This window comes from Podarcis gaigeae (assembly GCF_964106915.1).
Source record: "Podarcis gaigeae genome assembly, chromosome: 8".
Taxonomy (NCBI): domain Eukaryota; kingdom Metazoa; phylum Chordata; class Lepidosauria; order Squamata; family Lacertidae; genus Podarcis; species Podarcis gaigeae.
In genome coordinates, this window is record NC_139684.1 from 52,760,372 (window position 1) to 52,788,130 (window position 27,759).

The 27,759-nt window shown below is 45.7% G+C and overlaps 1 protein-coding gene and 1 long non-coding RNA gene across 2 annotated transcripts; one reads left to right on the plus strand and one right to left on the minus strand.

Annotated features, from left to right (window-relative positions):
- On the plus strand, positions 1–27,651 carry CALB2 (calbindin 2). The gene is made up of 11 exons (XM_083751252.1): positions 1–190; positions 16,884–16,960; positions 17,800–17,889; positions 19,241–19,321; positions 20,399–20,455; positions 22,000–22,077; positions 23,313–23,368; positions 24,696–24,735; positions 25,159–25,212; positions 25,732–25,803; positions 27,109–27,651. Exons 1-11 carry the CDS (start codon positions 100–102, stop codon positions 27,223–27,225), a joined length of 813 nt encoding a protein of 270 aa, XP_083607378.1. The 5' UTR covers positions 1–99; the 3' UTR covers positions 27,226–27,651.
- On the minus strand, positions 3,328–6,279 carry LOC310849625. The gene is made up of 3 exons (XR_014567003.1): positions 6,213–6,279; positions 5,828–5,969; positions 3,328–3,476 (listed from the first exon to the last, which is right to left on the minus strand). It is a non-coding gene; the product is annotated as an uncharacterized lncRNA (long non-coding RNA).
- Positions 27,652–27,759: the final 108 nt, after the last annotated feature.

Sequence of the window (27,759 nt, forward strand, 5' to 3'; positions counted from 1 at the left end):
AAAGGCAGAGAGGGCAGCGAGGGAGCTGGAGAGGCAGCTGGACAGTTCCTGGTGCTGAACGCAGACAAGAGAGCAACGCGGTTGAGGACCAGTTCGCTCATGGCAGGGAAGCAGCAGCCCCCTTATCTGCACCTGGCAGAGCTGACCGCCTCCCAGTTCTTGGACATCTGGAAACATTATGATGCTGATGGTCAGTGAGAATGAAAACAGGGACACAAACTTCTGTTCATTTAACCTTTAGGGACAACTGATGTTTTCTTGCTTGGTGCCAACATGTGGCTGGAGGAGATTGATCAGTGGCTTAAAATGGCCAGTGCTAATCAGTAGGCATGCTAAGTTTCTTTCTACTTTGCCTGAATTTTTATTTAAAAGGCTGCAATAAGGTGGTTTTAAAGACAGAATTCAGAAAAGGTAGTTTCTGTTGCCTGTTCTTTTTGCTGTTGGGTTGCTGTTGGTTTATAAGTGTCTACGTTTTATAAATTGTTCACTTTTGTTAGCAGTAGTAAATGAGAGTTGGAAATAGTAAGACAGAGAGTGAGCAGAGAGGAGTGGAAATGTTTCTGATGAGAGTGGGCACAATGGGTGTGTTTAAGTTAAAAAGTGTTTCACTTGGTAGAATTCAATATGTTTTAGACTAGTATAGTCTCACTCTTCTGTTTTAAGGTGCTACTGGAAGGAATTTTTTTTGTTTTGACTATGGCAGACCAACACGGCTACCTATCTGTAACTGTCTTCTGTTTTAGACTTCCTGGTGTTTATTTTCATAAATTTTGGAGGCTCGTAAACTTTTTGCCACTATAAGTAAGTCTGGTTAGAGATCCTATCCCATGTTAGGAAGAGTTGAGGTGGCTTCTGCTGTTGGCTTGTGCCTGTGCAGCTAAACATGTGCTCCTATAGAGAAGGGCAATGATTGCAGTATGATGGGAATTTGCCTTACTGTAAAGGGTCCTGTGACCATGTCTTGATAACACCCCCTGCGGGTGTCCATTATCATTTAGAAACCTTTGATCTGAGCTCTGGAGAATTCTGTGTACAATATGTTTTCCCCACTAGTCACTGTGTCAAGACAGCATAGCAGGATTTTACTCTAGATAGCTGCAAACCTGCCTCTAAGCACCGCTTACAAGTAATTCACATGAGGTAAGCCACTGGGTGCCTGAGGTGGTGGCTGTTAACATCTAACACAACACAGGAAGAGATGGCTGCTATCCAGAATGCTGATCCAAAAAGGTTTTTATTTGTGGGAGAGGGGGATACATGCATATCCTGAAACTCTTTAAGCCCTTTGCTGTGCCTCCTCTTCCAGCCATGATGGGATAGAAAAAGCAGAACTTGGAAGAAGGTGGTCTTTAAGAATTTCAGCTGTAGGGGTGAAACAGTCTCCCTGATACTGTTGCAGGAGTCAAGAGGTTCACATGGTTTGGGGCCATAGGGACAAATCTAACCAGGTCCTTTTCTGACTTTTTTTGTCCTATGAAATGAAAGAGAACCAAAAATTTCATAAATTAAATCCCCCCGCCCTGTATATGTGCATGTTTTGACTGCACCAATTGCCACACCGGTGACAGGGAAGAGACTTTCCTCTGAGATGAAATGGCTGAAGGCACACCCCAGTATGCGGTAGGGTGTGCATGATGCACCCCTGTGGTGTGCTACCGGGTGGGTTTCTTGCTGGAGCCACTTAAGTGGAGCATGTGCTTTCAAAACAATGAGTTTCTGTGGCATATTGTGCATGGCGTGGATGATCAAAGGGCTGGGAAGGTGAAGCATGTGGGTGGATGGACCAGTTGCCTAACAATGGACCGGTCTCTGTGACTGCTTGACTACTTTATGATTCTCCATGGTTGCAGCAACCTCAGGACAAACAAGGACCAGGGATCCAGGGGTGGAGTTTTATTGTAATTGTATATCACTTTTCCTTAGAAGAGTGGGGGACAACCTGCGGCCCCCAGCTTAGTTTCAAGTGGCCCTCCAGGAACTGCAGGCCCACTTTTCCTTGCTCTGTCTGTGTGTAAGAAAGAGAGGGGGGCACTGTGTAATCCTGCAGGGCTGTAAACACCAGCCAATTTTGACCATGGCCTCAGCTGTCAGCATGCAGTTCCGCCCCACCTGATTGCCTCTGAGGTTATGCAGCCCCTGATAGAAAAGAGGTTCCCAGCCCTAACTCAGAAACTCAAAGCAGCTGAAACAAAAAAATCCTAGTCTGTATGTCAGAAGGAACTGAGCAACCTTCACCTTGGGCTGATGCTGACGGGAGAGGAGCGAAAAGCGGGGTGGTGTTTTCAGCTCACTCAGAGTCCGTGATCTCCTGCGGGGCGAGGCAAGCTTAAGCCTACAGAAACTGATTGGGGATAAGCTCACATAACTCACTGCTGGATTGTGGCTAAAGTGCACCGAGCAAGTCCTCTTCCAGATGGCTTGTTTATTGATTATTCACCCTGATTTGTTTGCAGGGAAATTAAGCAGTGTTGACTATTTAATGAGCAAAACAAAAAAAATTCCTTCCAGTAGCACCTTAAAGACCAACTAAGTCAGTTCTTGGTATGAGCTTTCATGTGCATGCACACTTCTTCAGATACATGTGTATCTGAAGAAGTGTGCATGCACACGAAAGCTCATACCAAGAACTGACTTAGTTGGTCTTTAAGGTGCTACTGGAAGGAATTTTTTTTGTTTTGACTATGGCAGACCAACACGGCTACCTATCTGTATTTAATGAGCATTTATTCTGACAATGGTGCATCAAGCAAATGCTAGTCTACACTTGCTGGTGGATTTCCCCATCACTTTCCGAATCTCAGAATGTCTGATCTTTTCAGGGATAACGGTTTTGTTTTGTTTTTTTGCATGACATTCTCCCAAGCACAACCTGAATTGGCCAGTATGTGAACCGAATCCCACCCCAAAATAGCAACAGCCTGGAAGCTCTCAAAAAAGGAGGAAGCTGACCTTGTTGCCCCTCCTAAAGAAGGAAGGCATGCTGGCATCTTTTATTTAGTTTATTTATGGCAGCCTAATAACATATGTTCTCTGGGAGGCTTCCACTAAAAATTAAAGCAAATAAATATAAAGCCGGATAATAAAACCATAAAAGCACCACAAAATCTAATAGAGCAGAAAACTACCAGCAAAATACAAAATCAATACGACAGAGCTCACAGCTGCACCAAAATGTCATCAGTCTTAAAACTCCAAGAATATACCAAAGATCTGAATGTCACTAAAATATATTAAGACTGAAAACCCAGGAAACATAAAAAGGGGGCTCTGTAAGCAATGAAAGTCATCACAGAGATCCTCTTCCTATAAACTAGCTGCATTATCTTATTTGTTGGGGAAACCCTGAGAAGCACCTCAGAAGATATTGATATCCAGGTAAGTATATATGGCAGAGACGGTCCTTCAGGTCACCTTGTCCTCAGCTGTTAAAGGTTAATGGATTAATGGTGGCTCTTTGAACTGGGCCCAGAAATGGACTGGAAGACAGAGCAGAGCAAAAAGCACTGGTGTAACATTACCATGCCATGCAGTCCTAGTTAACAAATTTGCCCGCCCTATTTTGGACCAGAGGAAATTTCCAGATTACTTTCAAAGGCAGCCCTTTGGGACCATAATCCCACCCAGACGTTAATCAATTGATTCAAATATTTCTAGATCACTCTTCATCAAGAATTGATTCCAGGACTGTTCACAAAGTGTTCAAGACTTTGTGGCTCTATCTGTCTATTTGGCCCTGTGGGCAGGAAAGGTAACATTTTAAAAATTGCTGCCTTCATGTGTCCTGGGCTTTAATTTGCTAACTGTGAACCACATTTCCCAAAAACATCGGTACTATGACTGCAGACTCTCTCTTGAATTCCAGCAACCTTTCTAGATAACACATGACATCTGCATTATTTTGCACCAGGTACCCAATTTGCATTTGTCAACTGTACTTCACAAGGCCACCTGTTTCTCTTGCAATCTCACATTTGGAAGACCCCTGTACCTTCCCCACTTAACCCCTGGGGGTATGGTTGGTTAGTTGGATTAAGCTGCTGTGATCGTATTTCCTTGCGTTGTTCAAAAAGCTCAACCTCTTACTCCTTCTGTGAGATTAAGAGGCACTCCATCAAATGCATTTAATAAAAGAAGGACTTCCCTTGCTCTCTCTTTGAGGGCACAGGGGATTCTGACTTTCCAGCAGCAACACAATCCCACCCCTGGAATGCAGCTGGAGCATGGCAATAATCCTACAAGGCTCACTCTTGAAAGGCAGCAAGACATAGCCCTGTTAAGGCACCCTAAAGAAGGAGAGGGAGGACCTCTCCCCACCCCATCATCATTACCCCCATGTATTGGAGGGATAATTTTTGAAGTTGGGAGCCTGTTCTCCTTGGGTAAATTCCCTCCTTCCCTGATTTCTGTACCATGCAGAAAGGCTGCATTGACAGAAAAAGGCTGCCTGCTTCAGGCACTATCCTTCAGCTCATGAAGGATGATTGATGGTGCGGGGCAGGCAAGGCAGAGCATACTCATTCTCACTCACTCTGAACAGAATGTCTGAGTATGGCTAGACCTTGTTAGCATTGTGGATTATATACCTTGTTGTCCAAGCAGTGCCATGTGGGGCATTATCCTAAATGCCTAATTGGTGGAGGAGGCAGCAAAGCAAGATCCCCTTTGCCTTTCTGTAAGGCAACAAGGGTGTCTCCTGCAGCCACTTCACAGCAGCTTGCCTCCAGTATCACCAGGACTTCAGCCTGTCAGCAAAACTGGTAGATGAGGCTCAGTGGACTCAGGGCACCCTAGACTGTCCTTCCAACCTGAACACGGTCAGCTGACCTCACTGGCCAAGGAGGACACACCAAGGAAGAAAAAGCCAGTCTAAGCAGTGCTAGCTTGATCTCATTGAGTCGCCAGGCCTTGCCTTGCCTCACTTCTGGTAAGCAAGCAGGAGCAAGCTGGAGTCCCTCTCAGTCCCTCCTATTGGTAAGATTTGTAAGGCAGTTTTACTTGTGGCACCAGGATGGTGCCCCCAAGATTTTTCAACCACAGTTCTCATCAGCCCCACAACCATCTGAGGCTGGGGCTGATGGGAACATGGATGTGCTGGCTGGGGTGGATGGCTGCTGCAGTCCAGAACTCCTGCACAGCACAAAGTTGGAGAAGGTAGGTATGAGGAATACAAGAGAAAGAAGGGGGGGGGGGGAGAGAGAAAGATGGAATGCCCAAAAGAACTGCATTTCAGATTGGCCCCTGTAATTCCTATGTACCCCTCCTCACCCCTCCAATCATGGTTGGCCTCCTTCTAAATTTGAGCAAGATGCATTGCTAAAGGGTGAATGCAACCAAGACACCTTTTGTCAATTCAAGTAAGATCAGCTTAAAAACAAACACGACACCCCCACCCCGCAAACAAACACACATACACAGACATAAATGATATGTTGTTGCCATGTAATTTGAAGGTGATTCAATGTGTGGAGGGGGGTCTTCCCAGGGGAGCTAAGGAGATCTAACCTGTTATTAATATAATCATTTTGGCAACTTATCATTAAGCACAGCTTTTCAGTTACATCACCTCGCTTGCAATGATCAGAGCAGAAACCAAGGACTTGGCATCAGTATAAAATTATACTGTCCCTCCTTAGTAATCCCATTATTATATCGGAGGACCCCTGCAATTTCTATCTTATCTATCTTTCTGATGAATCAAGCCATGTACAATATACTCAGGGTGCTCAAAGCATCACCAACATTTTCCTTGCATCAACAGCTGCTGTCGCAGAGGATGCAAAATCTGGAGATCTTAATAATGGTAGATTCTCACCAAGTTATGTTCTACTTCAACCTTGGTGCTTCCTGAAGCCCCTTCAGGTGGTCAGCTACTTCCTCCTTGTCTTCCCCTTGGTTCAGAGGCATGCAGGATGACCCAGGGGCAAGAATGGCATCAGCAAAGCTTGATGGGGGTGGTGCTCACAACCAAACTGCAGGATGGCAAACCACTCACAAGCTAGAAAACTGCACATAACTTTGGAATACAGTGGGAGCAGAGTCCTGCTTTTCATTAGTGTACTTCTGAGTAATTTCCCACATGTAGAGGCCAAGCACAGCAGGCCAAACCCTGATACACTAGTTTTCTATCTGCAGCAAGTTCCCCCCTCCCCACCACGTTCATAAGGACACATGCAAAAGTAGCAACCACTTGTCTGTTCTGAACTGGTAATCACTTTGCTTCATGTGTAAGGGAGGCCTCCAGAATCATGGGTTAAAGTACAGTGGTACCTCGGGTTATGAACTTAATTAGTTCTGGAGGTCCGTTCTTAACCTGAAACCATTCTTAACCTGAGGTACCACTTTAGTTAATGGGGCCTCCTGCTGCCGTTGCTGCACCACTGACCGACACACGATTTCTGTTCTCATCCTGAGGTAAAGTTCTTAACCTGAGGTACTACTTCTGGGTTAGAAGAGTTTGTAACCCAAAGTGTTTGTAACCAGAGATGTTTGTAACCCGAGGTACCACTGTAATTACTTTACATATAACAAGTGTTGGAGGTGGGGGTACATTAATTTAACCATGTTGACTGTGTGTCACTCAAAGTTGTGTGAATGTGGTTTATTAGTTTCCGACTGCTCTTGTGAACACTCAAGGTCTCTTGCTAGCGCCCTCCATCTTCTCATTGCTCACACTTTCTCCATTCCAAAGCCATGGCTTAACATTGCCTGTTTGCAGGCTTGTTCTGTGTCACCCTATCCCACACTCTTTCACTGGCTGCTCACCCCACAGGGATGTGCCAGTAAAACCTCCCCTGATTAAAGGTTCTCCCTCGGGGGCCCATCAGAGATCAATTACACAATGCCACCTGCTTTAAGAAAATACTTGCCTCACCCGTCTCAGGCTTTCCAGCAGGACTCATCTTCAGGACTGCTGCTATTCCCAGAGCCCGTGATGGCCCTGTGTACAAAGTTGCTTAGGGCCAATGTGAGCATAGACTCAGCAAGCATCTTGTCCCAAACTCACACTGGACAAAATAGAGTGCCAAGGCCAGCTCAAGACATTTTGCTGCGTAAGGCCAAGATGCTGCACCTATTTTACATGCAGATGCCAACTGGATTGGTGTGTGAATCTTGCTTCCACACTGACTGGTGGGACAGTGTCTTCCTCTGCACCTGAGGGCTTTTTGGGTGGCTGGGTAGACTGCTTGACATTGGCGGTCCTGTCTGAACCGTGGCCCTCAGCATCTGCCGCCTGAGGTCTGCTGCCTCACTCTGCCTAATGGTAGAGCTGGTCGATGATGGCCCCATACTTGTGGAATCCCATCTGAAGGGATATAGGGCTGGCTCTATCGTCACTAACTTTTGAACCAACCTTGAAAACCCACTTGCTTCCATCTGCTTTCAGCTGAAATGTTGAGCTGAGCTTTTAGCATCCTATTGTTTAAACAGCATTTGACTTCCTTGCAATTGTTTTAAATTTTACAGGATGTACGTGTGTGCCCGCTGGGGCTGCCTAATGCCTTTAGATGGCTATTTTAGTTTGTTAATATAAGTGGATGGTTTTCGTTTTGGTATTTTCAAATATGTATGTGGGCCACATTGGATTGAGAGGCTTTTACCCTGAGGGGGAAATATAGAAATATTCAAAATAAATTAATACAATGAATATGGCAGGAAAGGGAAGAAGACTCATTCCTTTCCCCTTCAGCTAACCTACAACTGAGTCCACATCTCCCCCCAAAAGCCCCAACCCTCAGCTGGGCTCACTTCCAGCTCTGGAACCCAATGAGGGAGGGGAGACATTTTAAAATAGCCAAGGGGATCTGCCAGGGTTAAGGAAGGAGTAAGTGCCTCCTCATAGCCACCAATCCCTCTCAAAAACCCCCACCCCAGGTATGGCCACGAGGAAAACATTGCACTGGAAACCCATTGTTTCCTTTGCATGCTTATAGTTTGGTGATATATTTAGTTGGGAGCCTTATAACTTTCATTGTGCAGGTGAAAAAGATTCGGGGGGGGGGGTATTTTGTACTGGAAAACAACAGGAGGGGGAAGGGGGAAGCTGCTGCCTCTCCCTGCCTGCCCTCTTTCTGCTTAGACACAGCCTCTTCCTGCCCTGGCTCCTTGGGTTGAAAAACAAAATGGAGAATAGATCACTAGAGCCTCTGTCTGTGGCAGGGGTAACTACCCTGTGGCCCTCCAGAAGTCATTGGACTCCAATTTCCATTAGCCCCTGCAGCCTGCATTGCCTGGGATGATGAGAGCCAAACCATATCTGGAGTGCCACAGGGGCCCCTCCGCTTTCCACCCCACCCCACTGCCCACTCTATAGTTCACAATCTGAGAAATGGCAGGCCTCAGTGCTGGTCTATCAAAACACTAAACAGCAGGTGTCTGTTTCTTCCATATTGTCAAGTCTGCCAAAAGCACATTTTGCCTCAGGATATTCTGAAGAATGTGCAGGGACACATCTATCTAAAAAGGGAGTGTGTTACACATTCAGTTTTCTACTGATGGGGGAGCAGACCACTGACAACCCAGTTTATTTAAGTGCTATTTCTTGTTAAATCCAAGTAAACATTTGAAAGGCATTTTACATATACAGTGGTACCTCGGGTTACATACGCTTCAGGTTACAGACGCTTCATTTTACAGACTCCGCTAACCCAGAAATAGTACCTCGGGTTAAGAACTTTGCTTCAGGATGAGAACAGAAATCACGTAGCGGTGGCGCAGCAGCCGCGGGAAGCCCCATTAGCTAAAGTGGTGCTTCAGCTTAAGAACAGTTTCATATATATATTTTCAAAAAATTTATTGGTTTTTACAATATCAACGACAAACAAAAACATGAGACAAACAAAACATAACAAACATAAATCATAACCTTATTGAAAATAACAGTTATTTACTTTGTAGGATGACTTCCTCGTTTCCCCTTAGCTGAATTTCATTGCATATCCTTATAATGGTTTTCCAAATCCCAATTTTAATACTCTTTAAACATTAAACATTAACATCCTTAAATCTTCTCCTTCTTGTATTAAACATATTATTTTTATCAGTTAACATAAATACAATCCTAAGCCCATTAAGTATCTGGACGCTATTTCCTGTTATTTTAGTTTAACAAATTTAGCTAAATAATCATTGAATTTCTTCCATTCTTCGTGGTGTTCCTCCTCCTTCTGGTCGCGGACTCTTCCGGTTAGATCGGCTAGCTCCATAAAATCCATCATCTTCATCTGCCATTCTTCTACTGTTGGTAATTTTTGAGTTTTCCACTTTTTAGCTAACAAAATACAAGCCGCAGTTGTGGCATACAAAAATAGATTCACATCTTTCTTGGGCAGTTCCTAACCTGTTATTCCAAGAAGAAAGGCCTCTGGTTTCTTTATAAATGTATATTTCAACATTTTTTTTCAATTCATTATAAATCTTTTCCCAGACGTCTTTCACCTTGGAGCAGGTCCACCACATATGAAAGAATGTTCCTTTCTTTTCTTTACATTTCCAACATGTATTATCACAATTATGATACATCTTTGCTAATTTTACAGGAGTCAAATACCATCTATACATCATTTTCATAATATTTTCCTTTAACAAAGTACATGCGGTGAACTTCACCTAGCTTAAGAACAGTTTCAGGTTAAGAACGGACCTCCAGAACGAATTAAGTATGTAACCAGAGGTACCACTGTATTTCTTAAAAAAATAAAAATAAAGCCTGTATCTCCACAATTAGATAGATTGGCCCACAATAAAAAATCCAAAATCCACAGTTCGATGATGCTATTAGTAGGACCAATCAAAATGTCCACAAAAGAGTCTGCAAGGCTTTTGTGTTATCCAAACTCTTCATAGATAGTTAAAAAAAAATACAGGCAGGCAACAGGAAGGTAAGGTGGTTTGTGGTGAAGCTCTCTAAATCTGGTAGGAGTCAAGGTGGAGCAGATGCTGAAATGAAGTTCTGTTTGCTTTGCCTAGGAAGGTTGACTGCTATGAAGGAGAAGCATATCAGGGCAGATTCTCTACTTCTGGCAATGCAACAACCCATTTTGTGGTGGCGGTTAGAGAATTGGACTCAGACTGGGGGAAGACCCTGGTTCAAATTGCCACTTAGCCATGAATCTCTTGCAGCCTAACCTACCTCACAGGATTGTTGTGAGAGAAAGAGAACCGCATACACCACTCAACTCCTTGGAGGAAGAGTTGCAATACTGATATCAACAACAAAAGCCCTGGAAATTGCAAGGCATTATAAGAGTTCTAATGTGTAAAGGGGTTTGCGTAAGGGATTTAAAAAGTGCTATGTATTTCAAGTTTGCATATAAAATCTCAGCTTGGTTTATACTGCAATTCAGAGCCAAGGACAGCATTTTTGAAAAGCTGAGGTTTACGGCTGTGCAGCAGGCCAGAACAAGGCAAAAGAATAATTAACTACCACATTATTTTGATTTATTGCCTTTGTTACAGGCTCCATTTTGAATGGGCTCTCCTCCAAGAGTTCATCTATTACTGGCTGAATGATGGCATTGATGGAGCTTATCAATTTTGGTTTTATAAAATGCTGTGCCTATCTATTATCCTTCTCGCTGCACTCCCAAATAGAATGCTGATATTGGATTTCAGCCCAGGAGTCAGAATGATGACTGGGCTGCCCACTGTGCAGACAGGACAGGCAACAGCCAGCCCTCCTGCCTACCCAGGTGCCCATTGCAGGAGAAATGGGTGAAGCACTGCCAGCTGCTTTGCTTCTCCTGGACCTGGGAAAAGGGGGCCCAGCAGTTGCCCATGCAGGCTGATTTCTTGTGCCACACGCAGCTGGAAAAGGTCAGGGTGGAAGAAGGAGTGCCAGGGGAGTTCAGGGCTGGCCAAATTGCATTTTTATTTTGACAATTAATATACCGCTTAATTACAACTGTCTTTAGGTAGTTAATGGGTAACTCAAGACAAAACAAAAAGAAGAACAACAAGACAATTTACCCAGCACAATCAGGATCGTCTTTTCATTACTTGATCTGCGTTGCATTTATGAGAGGGGACAATAAATTGTTCACAAGGATATTGGGAGAATTAAAGAAAACCATGCTCCCCACCCATCCCAGCTCCTCTCATACTACCGTGTCCTGCAACACTGCAACATCTCAAGAACCACAGATGCATATTTGGGTGATAGGCAGCTTTTTAACTCCCAGGCAAATCTTGTGAAGGTGCCCTTTCCGAGGACTACATGCCTACAAAGAACTGGAGGGTCACAAAGTGTATACCACCCTAATGGCAGGGCTGCTAGTAGTGTTCCCATTGGATGCTCAGGAGGCGTCCAGTGAAATCCTCTGGCAACCACTCTTCTGAGTCCTAAAGGAAACAGACATGATTAAGGATTTTATTAATGAAAGCAAGCCACAGTCTGAAAGCAGAACAAATCAGAACCCTTACACCTCCATCGTGAGATAAGCTAGGGATGCCCACATAAAAGCCATGGGAGAGGTTGCCAGGGATTCAGAGTGTAAGGCAGGCATAGGCAAACTTGGCCTTCCAGATGTTTTGGGACTACAACTCCCATCATCCCTAGCTAACAGGACCAGTGGTCAGGGATGATGGGAATTGTAGTCTCAAAAACATCTAGAGGGCTGAGTTTGCCTATGCCTGGTGTAAGGTCACCAGTACAAGGAAAGCATCCAGCTCTCTCTCTCGCTCTCTCTGCTTTCCATCTTGCTCCCGAAAGCCTCTTGGGGCTCTGAACCAGCTGTGTGGCCTACGGGGAGTCCAAAGGGCTAATTTTGGCTCTCCAGTCTGAGGCTGTTTCTCCTTTGAAGCTGGTGGCTGAAGTCCAAAGGCTTAGAAAGAGACACATTGAACATTCAGACTCTCCTGTTTATAAATGTTGATAACTGTGCATGTCTGACATTATGAAACTTTAGTGTTGAAGTTTCCCCTAATACCTCATGAAAAGCCATCCTGCACCTGGTAATACATCGAAGGAAGGCTTGGTACCTTCCCAAAATGTTCTCCAATGACACTCTATTGGAAGGAGCCATGAAAGTTTGTGTTGATGGTGCAGAAGAGATTATGTGCCCTTCTGCCTTCCTGGCTGACTTGTATGAGACCCTCTTTTGAGAGGCTAATCAGGTCCCCGGAAGGCCTGCAGGGCATTAGCGTAGCAGAACTTTTTGCGAGGAATTTAAAAATGCATTGACTGTTTTAGTAAGTCAGGTCTTATAAGAGCCTTGCTTCAGCTGACCTAATTTGGTGAGACTTCTCTAGGAGTATGAATAAATGCATATTAAGCCTCCCTGTCTATTCATGAGAAATACCATTAAAAGATGTTTTTCAGAACACTCATTTGAATCCCGCTTGGGGTCCCCAGAGTTGGAAGGGACACTTGCAGGCCTTCTAGAGCAAGATTCTGGGTTCAAAGTGTAGCTCTGTAGAAGACGGAGCCTCCACAGGCACTCCTTCTCACTGCTGGAGGATTCAGCCAAATTCCGCTCTTCAGTGTGCCTATTAAAGATTCACGAGCCCGTCCCACACCCTTGGGCATGAGGGCTATGCTCTGCCTCCATGGTCGGAGGCAGTAATGCTTGGAATATTCAAGTTCTGCTTGCCAGTTTCCCCATAGGCCATTGGCCTGATCCAGCAGGCTCTTCTTATGTTCTATATCGTGAAAGGGAATAATCTAACCAATTCATAATCAATTGCTTCTTGTGATACCTTTGCGGGTTACAGGTGTTTAGCTGTTCTTCTTCTTAAAAGGTAAAGGGACCCCTGACCGTTAGGTCCAGTCGCGGACGACTCTGGGGTTGCGGCGCTCATCTCGCTTTACTGGCTGAGGGAGCCTGCGTACAGCTTCCGGGTCATGTGGCCAGCATGACTAAGCCGCTTCTGGCGAACCAGAGCAGCGCACGGAAACGCCGTTTACCTTCCCGCCGGAGCAGTACCTATTTATCTACTTGCACTTTGAGGTGCTTTCGAACTGCTAGGTTGGCAGGAGCAGGGACCGAGCAACGGGAGCTTACCCCGTCGCAGGGATTCAAACCGCCAACCTTCTGATCAGCAAGTCCTAGGCTCTGTGGTTTAACCCACAGCACCACCCACTCTGATGTTAATAGTAGCTATATTTTCCCCTCTTATTCCTACATTGTATAAGATGTTTCTAGATCTGAATACCATATTGGATTAGTTTGACAAGAGTACCTTCCATGTCCTACTTATCAGCGCACGGAAACGCCGTTTACCTTCCCGCCGGAGCAGTACCTATTTATCTACTTGCACTGGTGTGCTTTCGAACTGCTAGGTTGGCAGGAGCAGGGACCGAGCAACGGGAGCTCACCCCGTCACGGGGATTCGAACCGCCGACCTTCTGATCGGCAACTCCTAGGCTCTGTGGTTTAGACCACAGCACCACCCACATCTTCTTCTTACCCTGCTTTAAATATCTTCAAATCAGAAAGAGTGTTTTCAGACCTTCTTAATGACTCAAGCTTTTCACACGGACTGGTTGACTTGCAACAACTCCATGCACACAGCTGTGGTGTTGCATGTGCATCTGCCATACCTGGGTTCAAGTAGCCACTGAGCTGCAGATTCTGAGGTGGCTTCAAGCAAGCTGTCTCGGTTCCCCTTTCTTAAAATGGGTTCCTTAGCAACTTCCCTCACAGGGTTATTGTTAGAGTGAAGGTTTGTCGTGTATTTTCCACAGTTAATCGAAAGGTTTAACAATAGAGAGGTTTGTAAAACTGACTGCAACCTGGTAGGTAGCCCCTAAGGAAGAGACTTTAACAATCTAGACTAAGCCATTGTTATCTGGAATGTCCTTAGTCTCATTCAAGATAAGAAGTGAAGAGGGCCTCTGTCCTTCAAAGAGAAGCTTGCCAAGCCAGAAGCAGCAACTGTGGAGAAATCAAAGTGAGCTCTGTGCCATTTAATAAGGGCTTTGCTGGGCAGCTTGTTTCTATATGAAAGAGTTTTCTGCTGTTTTGAAAACCCCTCGTCCAAATGATTTTTAAGGGATGCCATATGAAAACCAGAATTTTTTCGACTCCCTGCAGAATGAGGCCCAGTAGGTATAACCATGCCTTTCCTTTTAATTCTTTGATATTTGAGCCGCTACCATTAAATTATTTTAAACAATATTTGAAAGTGTACTCAAAGAAAAGCACAAAAGAGAAATGTTCAAGTCAGAAAGGCGGAAACTTTCATAGAGGAAAGAGGGAATTAGAAAGCCTTTGGCCTGCTGAGCCAGCTTTCTATTGGCAGAGCGTTTGCAACACAGGGAGCAGACAGATATGTCAGCCATTGAGACAGAAATTAGCAGCTAATTGGACAAGCTGCTTGATGGTGACCAAACCAGCTCCTCCCAAATTCATTCATTGTCAGCTAGGAGTGTGGAGTGGGGGGTAGCTCAGTTCCTTACCGGAGAATCTGGCCTCTCACTGGGAGTCAGGTGTGGATTCATAGTTCTGCTGAAACAGATGAAATACTGTGCTGCATAAAAGGTGGTGATTTCTGTATTTAAATGAATTTATATTGGGCCGCACTGTCAATTCTTGGTCAGTCTCTCTCGGCTAAATGTTGCCAGCCATGAAGGATCCAGGGCCAGCAGGCATATGGGACGCTACACTCCCCTCCAAGCACCTGGTCCACATCCTCAGGTTGCAATAACTGAAATGTATTCTACAAACTGGGGATGCTGGTGGCGCTGTGGGTTAAACCACAGAGCCTAGGACTTGCCGATCAGAAGGCTGGCGGTTTGAATCCCCGCGACAGGGTGAGCTCCCATTGCTCGGTCCCAGCTCCTGCCAACCTAGCAGTTTGAAAGCACGTCAAAGTACAAGTAGATAAATAGGTACCGCTCCGGCGGGAAAGTAAACGGCGTTTCCGTGCGCTGCTCTGGTTCACCAGAAGTGGCTTAATCATGCTGGCCACATGACCCGGAAGCTGTACGCAGGCTCCCTCGGCCAATAAAGCAAGATGAGCGCCGCAACCCCAAAGTTGGTCAGGGGTCCCTTTACTTTTACCTTTATTCTACAAATTTAAATGACACAACTGCAGAATTCTTGATATCCAAGTCATGGCAGATCCAAAAGGGTGTGGGTGTGTTTGGCCTCAGTGTCTTACAAATGTGCCACCACTTACTTCCAGGAGCTCTCTTGCATCCTCTTGTGGGCCAAGATGGAGCATAGACCCTGAACCACTCGGAAAAAATGGTGTTGGGTTTACTGTACTTATTTAATTAAACTTATACCCTGCTTTTCACTACATCTGGGTCTCAAAGGGGCTTTATAGAATGACACATCTCGCAGGCTTCAGTGGGAGCACCCACAGCATCGGCTCCTGTGAATCCTGTCACCTGAGGTCTTTTCGGTGGACTCTACTTTGCAGGGTTCTAGCCAATGAATGGCAAGTGACCTTTTTGGACATCACCAGGAGGAGCTAGGAAATCTTAGAGCTGCCTGTTCCTGCTTCTGTCTCATTGCTGCCCAGATACTGCATATAATGGGGAAGGGGGTGCACACATCATGGGCATTGAGTGAGTTTTTGGCTTTCAGCAGTGGCACCACATCTGCCTGCCCTCCCACTGTTCTCTCTCTGTGTACATCCAGTAGGAGCTCCAGAAAATTAAAGAACACATATAGGCAGCATCTTGGTAGGCACAAAGATTTTACAATTTCTGTGGTGGTGATAACAAAAATGTACACACAGCTTTTTAATGTGTGTGTTTTCTTATTTGCAATCATGTTTTTTTGAAGAGAAATATAAAAGTGTAAATGCAGCTTATGATGCCATTAAAATGTGTTGATATTTTCTTCTTCTTCTAAACATAATGAGCTATACAAGTTCAATTTTTCCTGGGCTGCTGAATAGGGCAGTTTATTTGTCTATTTCATAGCCTGTTTTTAATCTGGTCCTGGCATTCTATATTAACTTTTCTGGGAGTAAGGCTGCAATCCTCATCCCATTTACCTGGCAGTAAACACCATTAGATTCAACAGGATTTACTTTTGAGCAGACATAATTAGGATTCTGCTGTACTTTTGAGTAGATCTAGGATTATGTTGTTAATCTTTTCCTTTCTCCCTCCGATCCTAAATTTTAAAACAATTATGCAGGGATTACGTAGGTGTCACTGATGTCACTTGGCAAGAAACTAATACTAATTTTTAAATAATTATTCTGCAGTGACCAACTGGTTTTGACAGTAAATATGTGGTGCATGTATTTTTTACATTTCCAATGTTGGAAAGCTTTTTGTTTTGTTTTTGGCATTTTGCTATAAAATATCATGGCTGTGAAATGGTGCTGCTAAAGCGAGGGAGGGGCTGCTTTTCTGGTTTTGTGAAGGTTTGTATTTCTTGACATGAATGGCAGTACATGTTTGTATCTTGATTAGCCTGCTGTTTTGTGTAAGTCTGGCATTTCAGAAAACTTGTATCTCAAAATAATAATAATAATAATTGTGCCCCCCCCCAAAAAACTAATGCCTCTAGGCATGACCTCAATGGACCTCAAGCTTCCAGGACTCAGGGAAGGCAGAGGAAGTACTAATTGAGGGGAGGGGAAAACATACCCCATCAAGCACGACCCACTAGTGTGGATAGGAAAAACTGAGGCAGAGTTCAGCTGAAAGCTTGCATGCATGAATGAATGAATGTGCACAAAAGTATACATGGAAGACTCTGATCTGTGGCACGCATGTGTGCATGGACACTGGTGTGTACAGAGCCTGGCCTGGCGTGTCAGTGTGGAAACATCCTTGGTGGGGAGGTGAAGGCATGGCTGGATGAAAGGGTAGCACAGGCCACGTTCATTTGTTACTCAAAGCAAGATGAGAGATGCCTTCTGCTATCCTTTTTTCCAGCTTCGTATGCCCCTTATTGCTCCCTTTGTGCTTCTTCTTTCAGGAAACGGCTACATTGAAGGCAAAGAACTGGAAAGCTTCTTCCAAGAGCTAGAGAGCGCCAGGAAGGGAGCAGGAATGGTAATGACCTGTGCATTTTCTTTCTCCCGTCCATTAACTTCTGTTTCTATTCCTGTTTTCAGCTTAGGCTGTCCTGTGCCCATTTACTTGGAAGTAAGCATCTAGCTTGACCCCTAAAAGAAAGGGCTAAACTGGGTTTTAAAGTTTGCATTGCTGTAATTTTTGCCTTTGGGTTAATCAAAATGTCATATTCTTATTATTCAACATTGTTGCTTCATTGCAAAGGTTGGGGGAACCTGTGGCCCCCAGAGGTGTTTCTGAGTGACAACTTCTGCTCCATCTATGTTTGGGGGATTTTAAAAGCAAAGCCTGCCAGGGACAGGGCTGCACTCCATGGGGAGGTGTATGGATCTCAAGTGGGACGTGGGTGGCGCTGTGATCTTAACCACTGAGCCTTGGACTTGACGATCAGAAGGTTGACGGTTCAAATCCCCGCGATGGGGTGAGCTCCTGTTGCTCGGTCTCTGCTCCTGCCAACCTAGCAGTTCGAAAGCACGTCGAAGTGCAAGTAGATAAATAGGTACCACTCTGGTGGGAAGGTAAACGGCATTTCTGTGTGCTGCTCTGGTTCGCCACATGACCCAGAAGTTGTCTGAGGGCAAACGCCGGCTCCCTCGGCCTATAGAGCGAGATGAGCGCCGCAACCCCAGAGTCGTCTGCGACTGGACCTAATGGTCAGGGATACCTTTACCTTTATGGATCCCAAATGCCATTTCGCCTCGAAATGCAGCTCGCCTGCTGGTCGAGGCACAGGGCAGAGCCCAGAAGTGGCTTTGTTTCTCCCCACCTGCAAGCTGAGCCTGCATCAGAGGAGTGAGCCGTTCCCCCTCTTTTCTCAGGAATCAAAAAATGTCAATGTTGCAGAGAAGATGCAGGAGTTCATGCGGAAATACGACAAGAACGCCGATGGGAAAATTGAAATGTCTGAGGTGAGCTGTGTGACACCCTCCCCCCTGCAGAAGTCCAGAAGCCCCCTGCCCTGAAGAGGGTGTGAGCCTGGGCATTCGGTAGAATGCTCGCCCCTCTCTGCATGATGACTGCTCTGAATCTGCCTATATGCAGGCAGGGACAAACTCAGCAAAGGGGAAATGCTGCAGATCTCCTGACAGGAAGAAAATTGCCCCTCTTGCCACTGCCATGCCTCCTTGCCGCTCTTGTGTGTGGTGTAGTGGTTAAGAGCGGTAGATTTGTAATCTGGTGAACCGGGTTCGCGTCTCCGCTCCTCCACATGCAGCTGCTGGGTGACCTTGGGCTAGTCACACTTCTCTGAAGTCTCTCAGCCCCACTCACCTCACAGAGTGTTTGTTGTGGGGGAGGAAGGGAAAGGAGAATGTTAGCCACTTTGAGACTCCCTAAGGTAGTGATAAAGTGGGATATCAAATCCAAACTCTTCTTCTTCTTCTCTTACTCTCTGGGCCCAATCCTCACCTTTCCTCAGGAGGGCAAGAGGAGGTGGCTGATCTCCACACTGTTGTTGCTGTTGCCTCAGCCCTGCTAGAGCTGCCTTCTCCAAGCTGGTGCCTTCCAGTGGTTCAGAGCCACAACTATCAGTCCTCATCAGCATGGTTATGCTCCCCTAAGTCCCAGGATCCAATGGCTGGGACTGGCAGGAGTTGTAGTCCAAGACATCTGGAGGGCACCAGCTTGGGGAAGGCTGTACTAAAGCTTTGGAGAATGCAGAACAGCAGGCAGCAAGAGCCGGAGGAAGTCCATCTAGCATAATACCAAGCGGCCACCATGGCTTTCCAGGGTGAATCAGAGGGGACATTCCCAGTCCCACCTAGAGATGCCACCGGAATTTGAATATGGGACCTTCTGCAGGCCATGCAGGTGCTGTATCCCTAAGTGTTTCCCTCCAGAGGCTGTTCAAGCTTCCCTGCAGCTGCTACATAAATAACAAAAATGTGTGTGTTAAGTGCATTCATACAATGAACATTATATCTAGTTTGGCCCTTGGTTGTTCTGAGGAATCCTCCTGAGCATATTTCTCAGCAGCTTCCCTAATCTGGATTATGGTGTTCTAATACCAGTCATTTTACCCTGTGACCAGGAGTCCTTTGGCGTGCCAGCAGTTCACTTCAGTGATCTAAAGTGGGCTTGCTCCAAAACTGTCCAAGTTGAACTTCTCCCTATATTCTTTCCTAGAAAAATGGCAAGACAGGTCAGGGGAAATGAGTCCAGGAACATACTTTTAAGCAGTTGTTGATGATGATATCGTCTGCACTGCTCTCAGTCAGTTTCTGACATGCCTTTCCTGTCTCTTTCTCCTCCCCCACCCAGCTGGCACAGATTTTGCCCACAGAGGAGAACTTCTTGCTCTGTTTCCGGCAGCACGTTGGCTCCAGTGCCGAATTCATGGAGGTAAGAAGAACTTGGCTCCTGCTATCTCATTTGGGGCTCCTCCAGACTGTGGTGGGTTTTGTTCTTAGCAGGTGAATTTTGCAAGATGCTGTTGACGCTGTAAGAGTGATTGGTAGTGGATTTGTACTGGGCATCCACATCAATCTGCTTTGTTAGTTATTCTGTGTTGCTTCCCCAGTGTTATTACATTATTGCCATCTGGAAAGGCCCTCTTGCACTGCAGAACACCGAGGGCAGGACAAAAAATACACAATAACATTTGTCATATGAAAAGTTACAGGATTTCAGCTCTGAGATAGGCACCAACTGGAAACGGGCCAGCCTGTTCGCCCCAGAACTTTTGCTACAGGGCTACGGCCACTTAGTGAAGCAGAGGAGGCCAGGCCAGCAGGGCTGTCGTAAGGTTGGCATTGGGCAACTTCTCCCTGGAAGCAAATAGGTGCTGTCTGCCCTAGAGGCACATAAATAAATAAAAATGCTACTGATATGTCGTCATCTTGAGACATACATCCAACAGCTGTGAAACAGCGATCCATCCAAGCAATTAAAATGAATAATAGGAAATGAATACCGTGTTGGGAAATGAAACTGGAGTCCATCTGTTGTTAGCTAATGGCCAAATTAAGTTGTGTGACAGGCACAGGCAATTAAATATTAAAATTGATCTGCTTATAATAATTTGTGCTTAAAATATTCATTCTTTCAATAATGAAGGTGAACCCTTGACACAGCGTTTTCCACTGTGCTGGCCTTTCTCCAGATGAAAACAATATTGAGAATCTTTTCCCACTGATACTGAATATTTGGAAAGCGGTTGCTCTGTGACACAGGATGGCTCCAAAGACCATTTCTTAATTGATTGAACTGCTCTCTGATGGATTTTCAGTTGCCGGCTCATTATTGCTTTTTCCTAATCTGCTGATTCATTTGTTATTTTCTTCATTATTGGTGCTGCTGCTGCTTCTGTTCTTAGCCACCTTGGGGCATTTTGTGAGAAGGTGGGTTATAAATCCCAAAATGTATAAAAATCAATATAAATGCAGTTGTTGTGACAAATCTGTGCTCTTTCCATTGCAGGCTTGGCGGAAGTATGATACCGATCGCAGTGGCTACATCGAAGCCAATGAGCTCAAGGTGGGCTGAGCTGAGGTCAGGGCTAGGAGAAGATAGAACCAGATGCAATATGGCTCACAGGGATAAACATCTTTTAAAAGTTAATGCCAATTACATACTTACATGCATAGACACACATTTTCTAATGCACAAATAGCCTCTGTGCAATATCAGTGCTCAGCATCTTCAAAGCACTTCTCTTTGGTTTTCAGTACTCTTTGTAATAGCCTTGTAGGGTTGGCCGGTGTTAAGATGGCCACATTATAGGTGGGAGCTGAGGTCGAGAGAGGCTTTCCTGTGCAAGCACAATGATGAAGCGAGATTTGACTCTCCCGGGTATTTTGTGGCTGGCAATTCACTCTTTGAACCACTATTCTATAACAACGACCCCCCCCCCCTGCTCTTCACAAAGCATCCATTGATCACGGCTCTGATACTGCTGTTGTCCTTAGCACTTGAGGCATGGCGGAGTGGGAGGAAGAGCAGCGGCACTAAGAGGCGGCTTCAACAAGGATCCAAAGGATTTTGTTTGTGCTGAAAATGGCCTCCCTATCCATCACGTTGCCATGCTCTTACGTGTTTCCACAGCTGCATCCAAATCTCTGCATGGAGCAGGCAAGAGGTGTAGACTCTGCAGCATCTCTTTGCTGTGGACTGAAGGACTGGAGGGGAGGGGAGCTCCTCCTCATAGGGAACTCCAAGGACAAAAGAAAGGATCAGGCAGCTGGATCAGGCCAAAGTGCCCCCCTCTAGTCTGGCATGCTGCTCCTACCATGGCCAGCCGGATGCTTCAATAGAAAGCCCACCAGCCAGACCTGAGCACAGCAGCAGCTCTCTCCCTGCATGTGATTCCCAGCAACTGACATTCAGATGCATACTGCTTCCAACCATGGAGGAAGAAAATAGTCTTAGTGGGTAGTAGCCACTGATCTCCTCCTCTTCCACCTCCTCCTCCTCCATAGGTTTGTCTGACCCTCTTCAAAAGCCACCCCCTGCCTGTGGCATCCCTTCCAACTCTACAGTTCTATGATTGTATGTCACACTGAAAGGCATGTTGCACACTTATTTACAGTTTCTAGAGCACTTCTCGTGTGCAAATGCTTCTTGCTCTTTATTGTCGCCACAGCATTTGCCTCTTGCTCCCATTTTACAAATCAAGACACTAAACCAAACAGAAGCCAGTTTTGGTCAATGGAAGAGTCTCTTGTTAAAAGGCAGCGCTGCAGCTTTTATGCACGGCTCATTCCACTTCTTACTGTAATGAATGTCCTGCTAGGAGATGTCTGGCCTTACTGTGATGGGATTCTCTTTGCCTGCTTCCCCTACAGTGTCACGGGGGACTGGGGTCAGTGGTGGTGGTGTTTATGCAGGAAGGACAGTTGTAGCTGCCTTTTTCAGCAACAGTTGAGTCCTCCCCAGGATGCCTCATTTCTTCTGCATTTCTGTGCTTGCTTCCTAGGACATCAAGGCCTGTTGAGCTTATGGTTGAGCTTAGTTCTGAGTGGGCATGTTTACGATGGGGCTGTAAATCAATCTGCGCCTTCTCATGCCTTCTCTTTTTGTAGGGATTTCTTTCGGACTTGCTTGAAAAAGCCAACCGGCCCTACGACGAACCAAAGCTGCAAGAATATACACAGACCATCGTAAGTGCAAGAAGCCCCCTGGGAGTAGGAAGGTCTCATGTGGGGGTGGGGAGGTCCGTTGCTCAACTCCAGAACCGCCTGCAGGCTTCCTCTGTCCCCCATAGGCTGTATCCCCCAAAAGCTCCTGCCACAACTAATTAGTTAGGCTTTAAAAGTGCCTTCTCTGGCTGCAATCCACATCAGCTTTCTTCAACCTCCAGATGTTTTAGACTACAACTCCTAACCTTGGCCAGTTTGTTTTGTTTTTCCAAAGACACCAGAAGTGTCTTCTGTTTTCTTTTTTCCAAGGGAATCTGGAGAAGAAGAAGCAAGTAGGCTTCTTCAGGGACTGCTGTGCTACCTCTGCCGATTTCAGCAGAGACTGTGTTCACACTCCGGTTGACTGTGCACTCCCAGCAGATCCAGTTCTGGGTTTTTAATCTGTGGTTGTTATCCCAAATGCATGTGTATTCTGTCCTTCATTATAAAATGCTACTGTTTGATGCCATTGTTTCTCAAACAGCTTCATACTGACCGGGGTCCTTGAGCCGCAGCCAAGGTGCAAAAACATCTTTGCATGGGGTAGAGACATTCCTGCCCTGTCAATGCCCATTAGTGTGTACACAAACAGAAACAAGTCTGACACAAATGAAGCTGTGCTGATATGAACAGCTAAAGGAGAAGGTGCTCTGAAATGCAACTTCACTGCACTTTAAGGTGGTAATATGAATACACTTCACTTCACATTGCATTACAGAGGGGCAATGAAAAGAGGCTACCTGGTAGGAGCCACCCAGAGTCAGGGGGACAGGAAGGGGGGTGCAGTGGGTGCAGTCGGCCCTGGGTGTCACCACTGAGGGGGGGGGGGTGACGAAATGCCGGGCAGCACACACTGCGGGGCCTGCAGCACGCCCAAGCCACGCATCTCTCCTGGGAGAGATGTGGTGGCTTGGGTGCGCGTAGGCTCCATGCTGCCCAAATGGTCCGCCCGCTGCCTCGCCCCCCCAGCTGAGTGGGAGGAGGCAGGCAGACTCTGGAGGCCCTGTGGTGCCCCCTGCCTTCGCCCCGCTCCTACGGGTGCACCCCAGGCACCCAAGCGGCTTCCTCCACCACTGCCCAGAATGGCTGGGACAACCCAATCAGATGGGTGGCATATAAATAATAAAATTATTGTTACTATCATTAGGAGTGTCTTCTTGCAGCCCAAACCTTTAACTTAGGAGCCACTCACAGACTGTCGCTTTCTGACCCCACAGCTGCGAATGTTTGATTTGAATGGGGATGGGAAGCTCTGCCTGTCGGAGATGTCACGGTAAGATTCATAGAATCTATAGGGTTGGAGGGGATCCCAAGGGTCATCTTGGTCACCCCCTGAAATGCAGGAATCACAGCTGATGGATGGCCATCCAACTTCTGTTTAAAAATCTCTAGTGAATGGGAGTCCACCACTTTCCAAGGGAGTCCATTGATCCATCACATTGTTATAAGCCTCAAAAAGGCAAACATTTTTCTTTGGTTGTCACTTTTCTGGCAGGGAAAACTCTGATTTTGTCTGAGAGTTTACTGCTCCTGCCCTTCCTAAACAATGCTCTCATGCCCTCAGACCTCCCCACACCCCTCCATATGGCAGAAATAATATAAGTGTAGAATCTCTTTTTCTCGGGGTGCAATCTCCAATGTACCTTTCCAGCGTGAATAGTTGAGTTTCCTCCTGAGTAATCCCCAACCTGATGCTTTCCCGCCATTTTGGACTACTACAGCTCTCCTCACCCTCAGCCAGCACAGCCAATGGGGGCTGCGGTCCAAAAAAATTGGGTGGTAGGCATTTTCCAGGTTATGCAAGGCTGGATCATTGTGGAATAGTGGTTAGTGTGTCAGACTAAGATCCAGGAGACCAGAGTTCAAATCCTGACTCACCCACAAAGCATGCTGTCACAGCTAAAATGGCCACTGTTTCTTTAATGCGAATAAAGCTGGGTCAGCATGTCTCAGCGGCCTGCAGCAGGTTGTATATATAAAGTGAGAAATGTTAGTTTGTGCTGAGGCTGGTGTTTGGGTTGATTGGTTGGTTAGCGCTGGTGTGTATAGTTATTCAGTCGTGTTTTGCACAAAGACTTTTAAGAATAAAACTCTGCAAGGATATTCTCATGGACTCTTTTGTGCAGACAAGGGTCCAAGGACCAGGCTGAAGAGACAAAGGGAGGTCAGAACCCTTTCCTCTCTCTCTCTCTCTCTCTCTCTCTCTCTCTTTTTCTTTTTTCTTTTTACAAACACTGACACATGCTGGGTGACATTGGCCCAGTTAAATTTGTCCCACATCCTCACCTACCTCACAGTCACACCCATTTAACCCACATCTTGAGCAGAGGGGTTTCTTGCCACTTGTCCCTGTAAGATGACCATGTTTCAAAAGGACTTCTGAGGCAAATGTCTCCAATCCCAGTAAGGCATGGTCCAGTTTCCAACTATCATCCCAGCTCCAGAAATCCACATTCCATCTAAAAGTTTGCCTCAAGCAAAATACATCTGGAACTGACAGACAAAACCCACCTATTCAGATGTGGTGTTGATCCCTTTTCTTCCTGGCAAAAGTCATGCTGTACCTTCTTTTGTCTGACATTATCCCATTCATGTTGCAGACTATTGCCTGTGCAAGAGAACTTCCTTCTGAAGTTTCAGGTAAAAAAAAAGTGGTGGTGGGATGTTGGTGGGGTTACTTTCCTCCTGCTTATCTTAATCCATGGGTAGGCAAACTAAGGCATGGGGGCCGAATCCGGCCCAATTGCCTTCTAAATCTGGCCCGCAGACAGTTTTGGAATCAGCGTGTTTTTACATGGGTAGAATGTGTCCTTTTATTTAAAATGCATCTCTGGGTTATTTGTGGGGCCTGCCTGGTATTTTTACATGAGTAGAATGTGTGCTTTTATTTAAAATGCATCTCTGGGTTATTTGTGGGGCATAGGAATGGGTTCATTTCCCCCCCCCCAAAAAAAATAATATAGTCCAGCCCCCCCCCCAGGTCTGAGAGACAGTGGACCAGCCCCCTGCTGAAAAAGTTTGCTGACCCCTGTCTTAATCCATTTCTCCTTCTCATTTATTCAGGGAATGAAGCTAGATTCCGACGAATTCAATGCTATCTTTGCATTTTATGACAAGGTACAATATCTAGATCTTCACTCACCCCTTCTTCCCTGGCCAGGGGGGAGCCCCATTTTGTGGCTCACCTCAGGTGCCAAAATGTCTTGGGATGGCCATGCATGGAACTCTCTTCTGGCCCAAAGGAGCCTCCGCTTGGTCTGTTCTCCTTGGGGGCAATGAGTAGGCGTGTGAAGAAAGCCATCCAGCTGATATTGTTTCTAAAGTCTGCCAAGTTGACCACTTTGTTCGAATAAAGTAAGGTTTTCCTTTGATGATGCTTATATTTCCAGGGTTGCAAACAAGAAAGCAGCTATAAAGCAGAAAATTTTCAAACAGCTGGGATGGAGAGTAAGGCTGGTGTGGCTGCAGATTAGGGGAAAGATTCATACAATCTGAAGAAAAACCAGAGTATGTGTGGCTGCAGATTACAAGTGAAGGAAGAGAAGACTTTCAGGGGTGGGGAATAATGTGCCTTGATCTTTTGAGTTAAAATAATAGCCTAATCTCTCTCTATTATCTCCTACCATTAATATCCAGGATGGAAACGGCTTCATTGATGAGAATGAATTAGATGCTCTTCTGAAAGATCTCTATGAGAAAAACAAGAAAGTGAGTGCATAAGGTGGCTTGTGTGTGTGTGTGTGTGTGTGTGTGTGTGTGTGTGTGAGAGAGAGAGAGAGAGAGAGAGAGAGAGAGAGAGAGAGAGAAGAACACACAAGATTGGGTGGGGGCAGGCTCTCCTCACACATTATGAGGAATGTCTAAGCACTTACTGTGAAGATTATAGCCCGATGCACAAACATCAAGTGAGAAAATTTCTTTGCAAATCTGTCCCAAAAACGATGTCTGAAAGATTGCACCGTTGCACCCTGTCTTGAGGGATCTAGTACCCTTTCCTTATTGGTGCAAATGCACTGCTAGCAATTGGAGGCTTAATTCAAAATGGAGCCTCAGGAAGAATTCTGGTTTTACAATTCATACACTTAAAAACTGCATGTGAAAAACTTCTCATTCCCCATAGTCAGAACTTGGAATTTTTAAGTGTAAGACTTGATACTTTGGTGTAGTTGTCGTTCAGCTTTTATTATTTTGTATCCAGCTTTGTAGGAGTGAAAGAGGGATGATTGTTGAGTTCTGGGCTCATGATATTAGGTGTGTGTGTTGGTCTCTGTGTGTTTTGAGACAAATCACCTTTCGTCCACAGCAGCTTGGGGCGATATACAACAGGTAGGAACTGCATAACACAGACATCAATAAAACAGTAACTAAAATAAAAGTGTTAATGCAAAACTAAGAAGTTATTAAAATATTCATTCACATATTGTTGCTGCGGGTGAAATCCCATAAATAAACTACAGAAGGCTGGATAAAAGAGTCCTCATTTGCCCTCTGAAGGCCAGCGATGAGGGTTACAATACTACCTCAAGGGGGAGATGATATCAAAGCTGGGGGCCTCACCACAGAATTCCCTTTCTGCATATTCCCTTTCCCAAATACTGTTTGGGGCCATAAGCAGACCACACTGGTTTTTTACATTAAAATAGGAGGCTAAGGACGCTAAGAAGTGCATTATATGATTCCTGGATTGCAGGAGGTTAAACTAGATGGTCCTTTGGGCCCCTTTCAACACTACAGTTCATAGAATCATATAATTGTAAAGCTGGAAGGGACCCCAAGGGTCATCTAGTCCAACCCCCTGCAATTCAGGATTCTCAGCTAAAGTATCCATGACACATGGCCATCCAACCTCTGCTTAAAAACCTCCAAGGAAGGAGTGTCCACAACCTCCCGAGGGAGACCATTTGCTAGGTATTCCATTCTATGCCATTTGCTAGACATTCCTCTGAACTTCGCTCCCCTCTCCAGTCACGTGAAATTTCATTGCTCCCTCCCCTGTTCTTTCCCCTTTGCCAGGAAATGGGCATCCAGCAGCTCACCAACTACAGAAAGAGCATCATGAATCTGTCCGATGGGGGGAAACTTTACCGCAAGGAACTGGAGATCGTTCTCTGCAGCGAGCCCCCTCTGTAAAGATGAGCTGCTCCCTCCACTACTCAACCCGCCGCCCCCCGCCCTGCCACAACCAACCACAAAGGCAAAGGGAAAAGGGAAAAAAGACCATGAGGAGCAACGGGAGGCCGACTGTCCAACCTGTACCTGGGCAATCCACTTGACCCCGCAAGGCTTGGCTTGCTGATCTGCTTGCTGACTTTGGGCACACAATTGCTGCCGGATGATGGCGCCTCCTCTCCCAGAGGGGGCGCTGATCCAAACCATCAGTTTCCTCTTCCTGCTTGTTTCTCTCTCTGTGTTGGTTTCCATAGTTTGTGTCCTGTACATCCTCAAATCTGGAGTGTATTTTATTTTTGCTCTTAATTTTTATCTTTTGCTTTCTTTTCACACTAAGTCTTCTTGATTACCAAAGAAGAGTTTACAAATAAAACTGATCTTCTGCTACGGGAATTGTGTGGTTGCATCTTTTCATTCCCTAAATGTTGCAAGGCTCTGCAAGGACGGGCCAGATTTTCAAGAGGGCAGACTTGGCACCCATTCAAATCCCTCTTT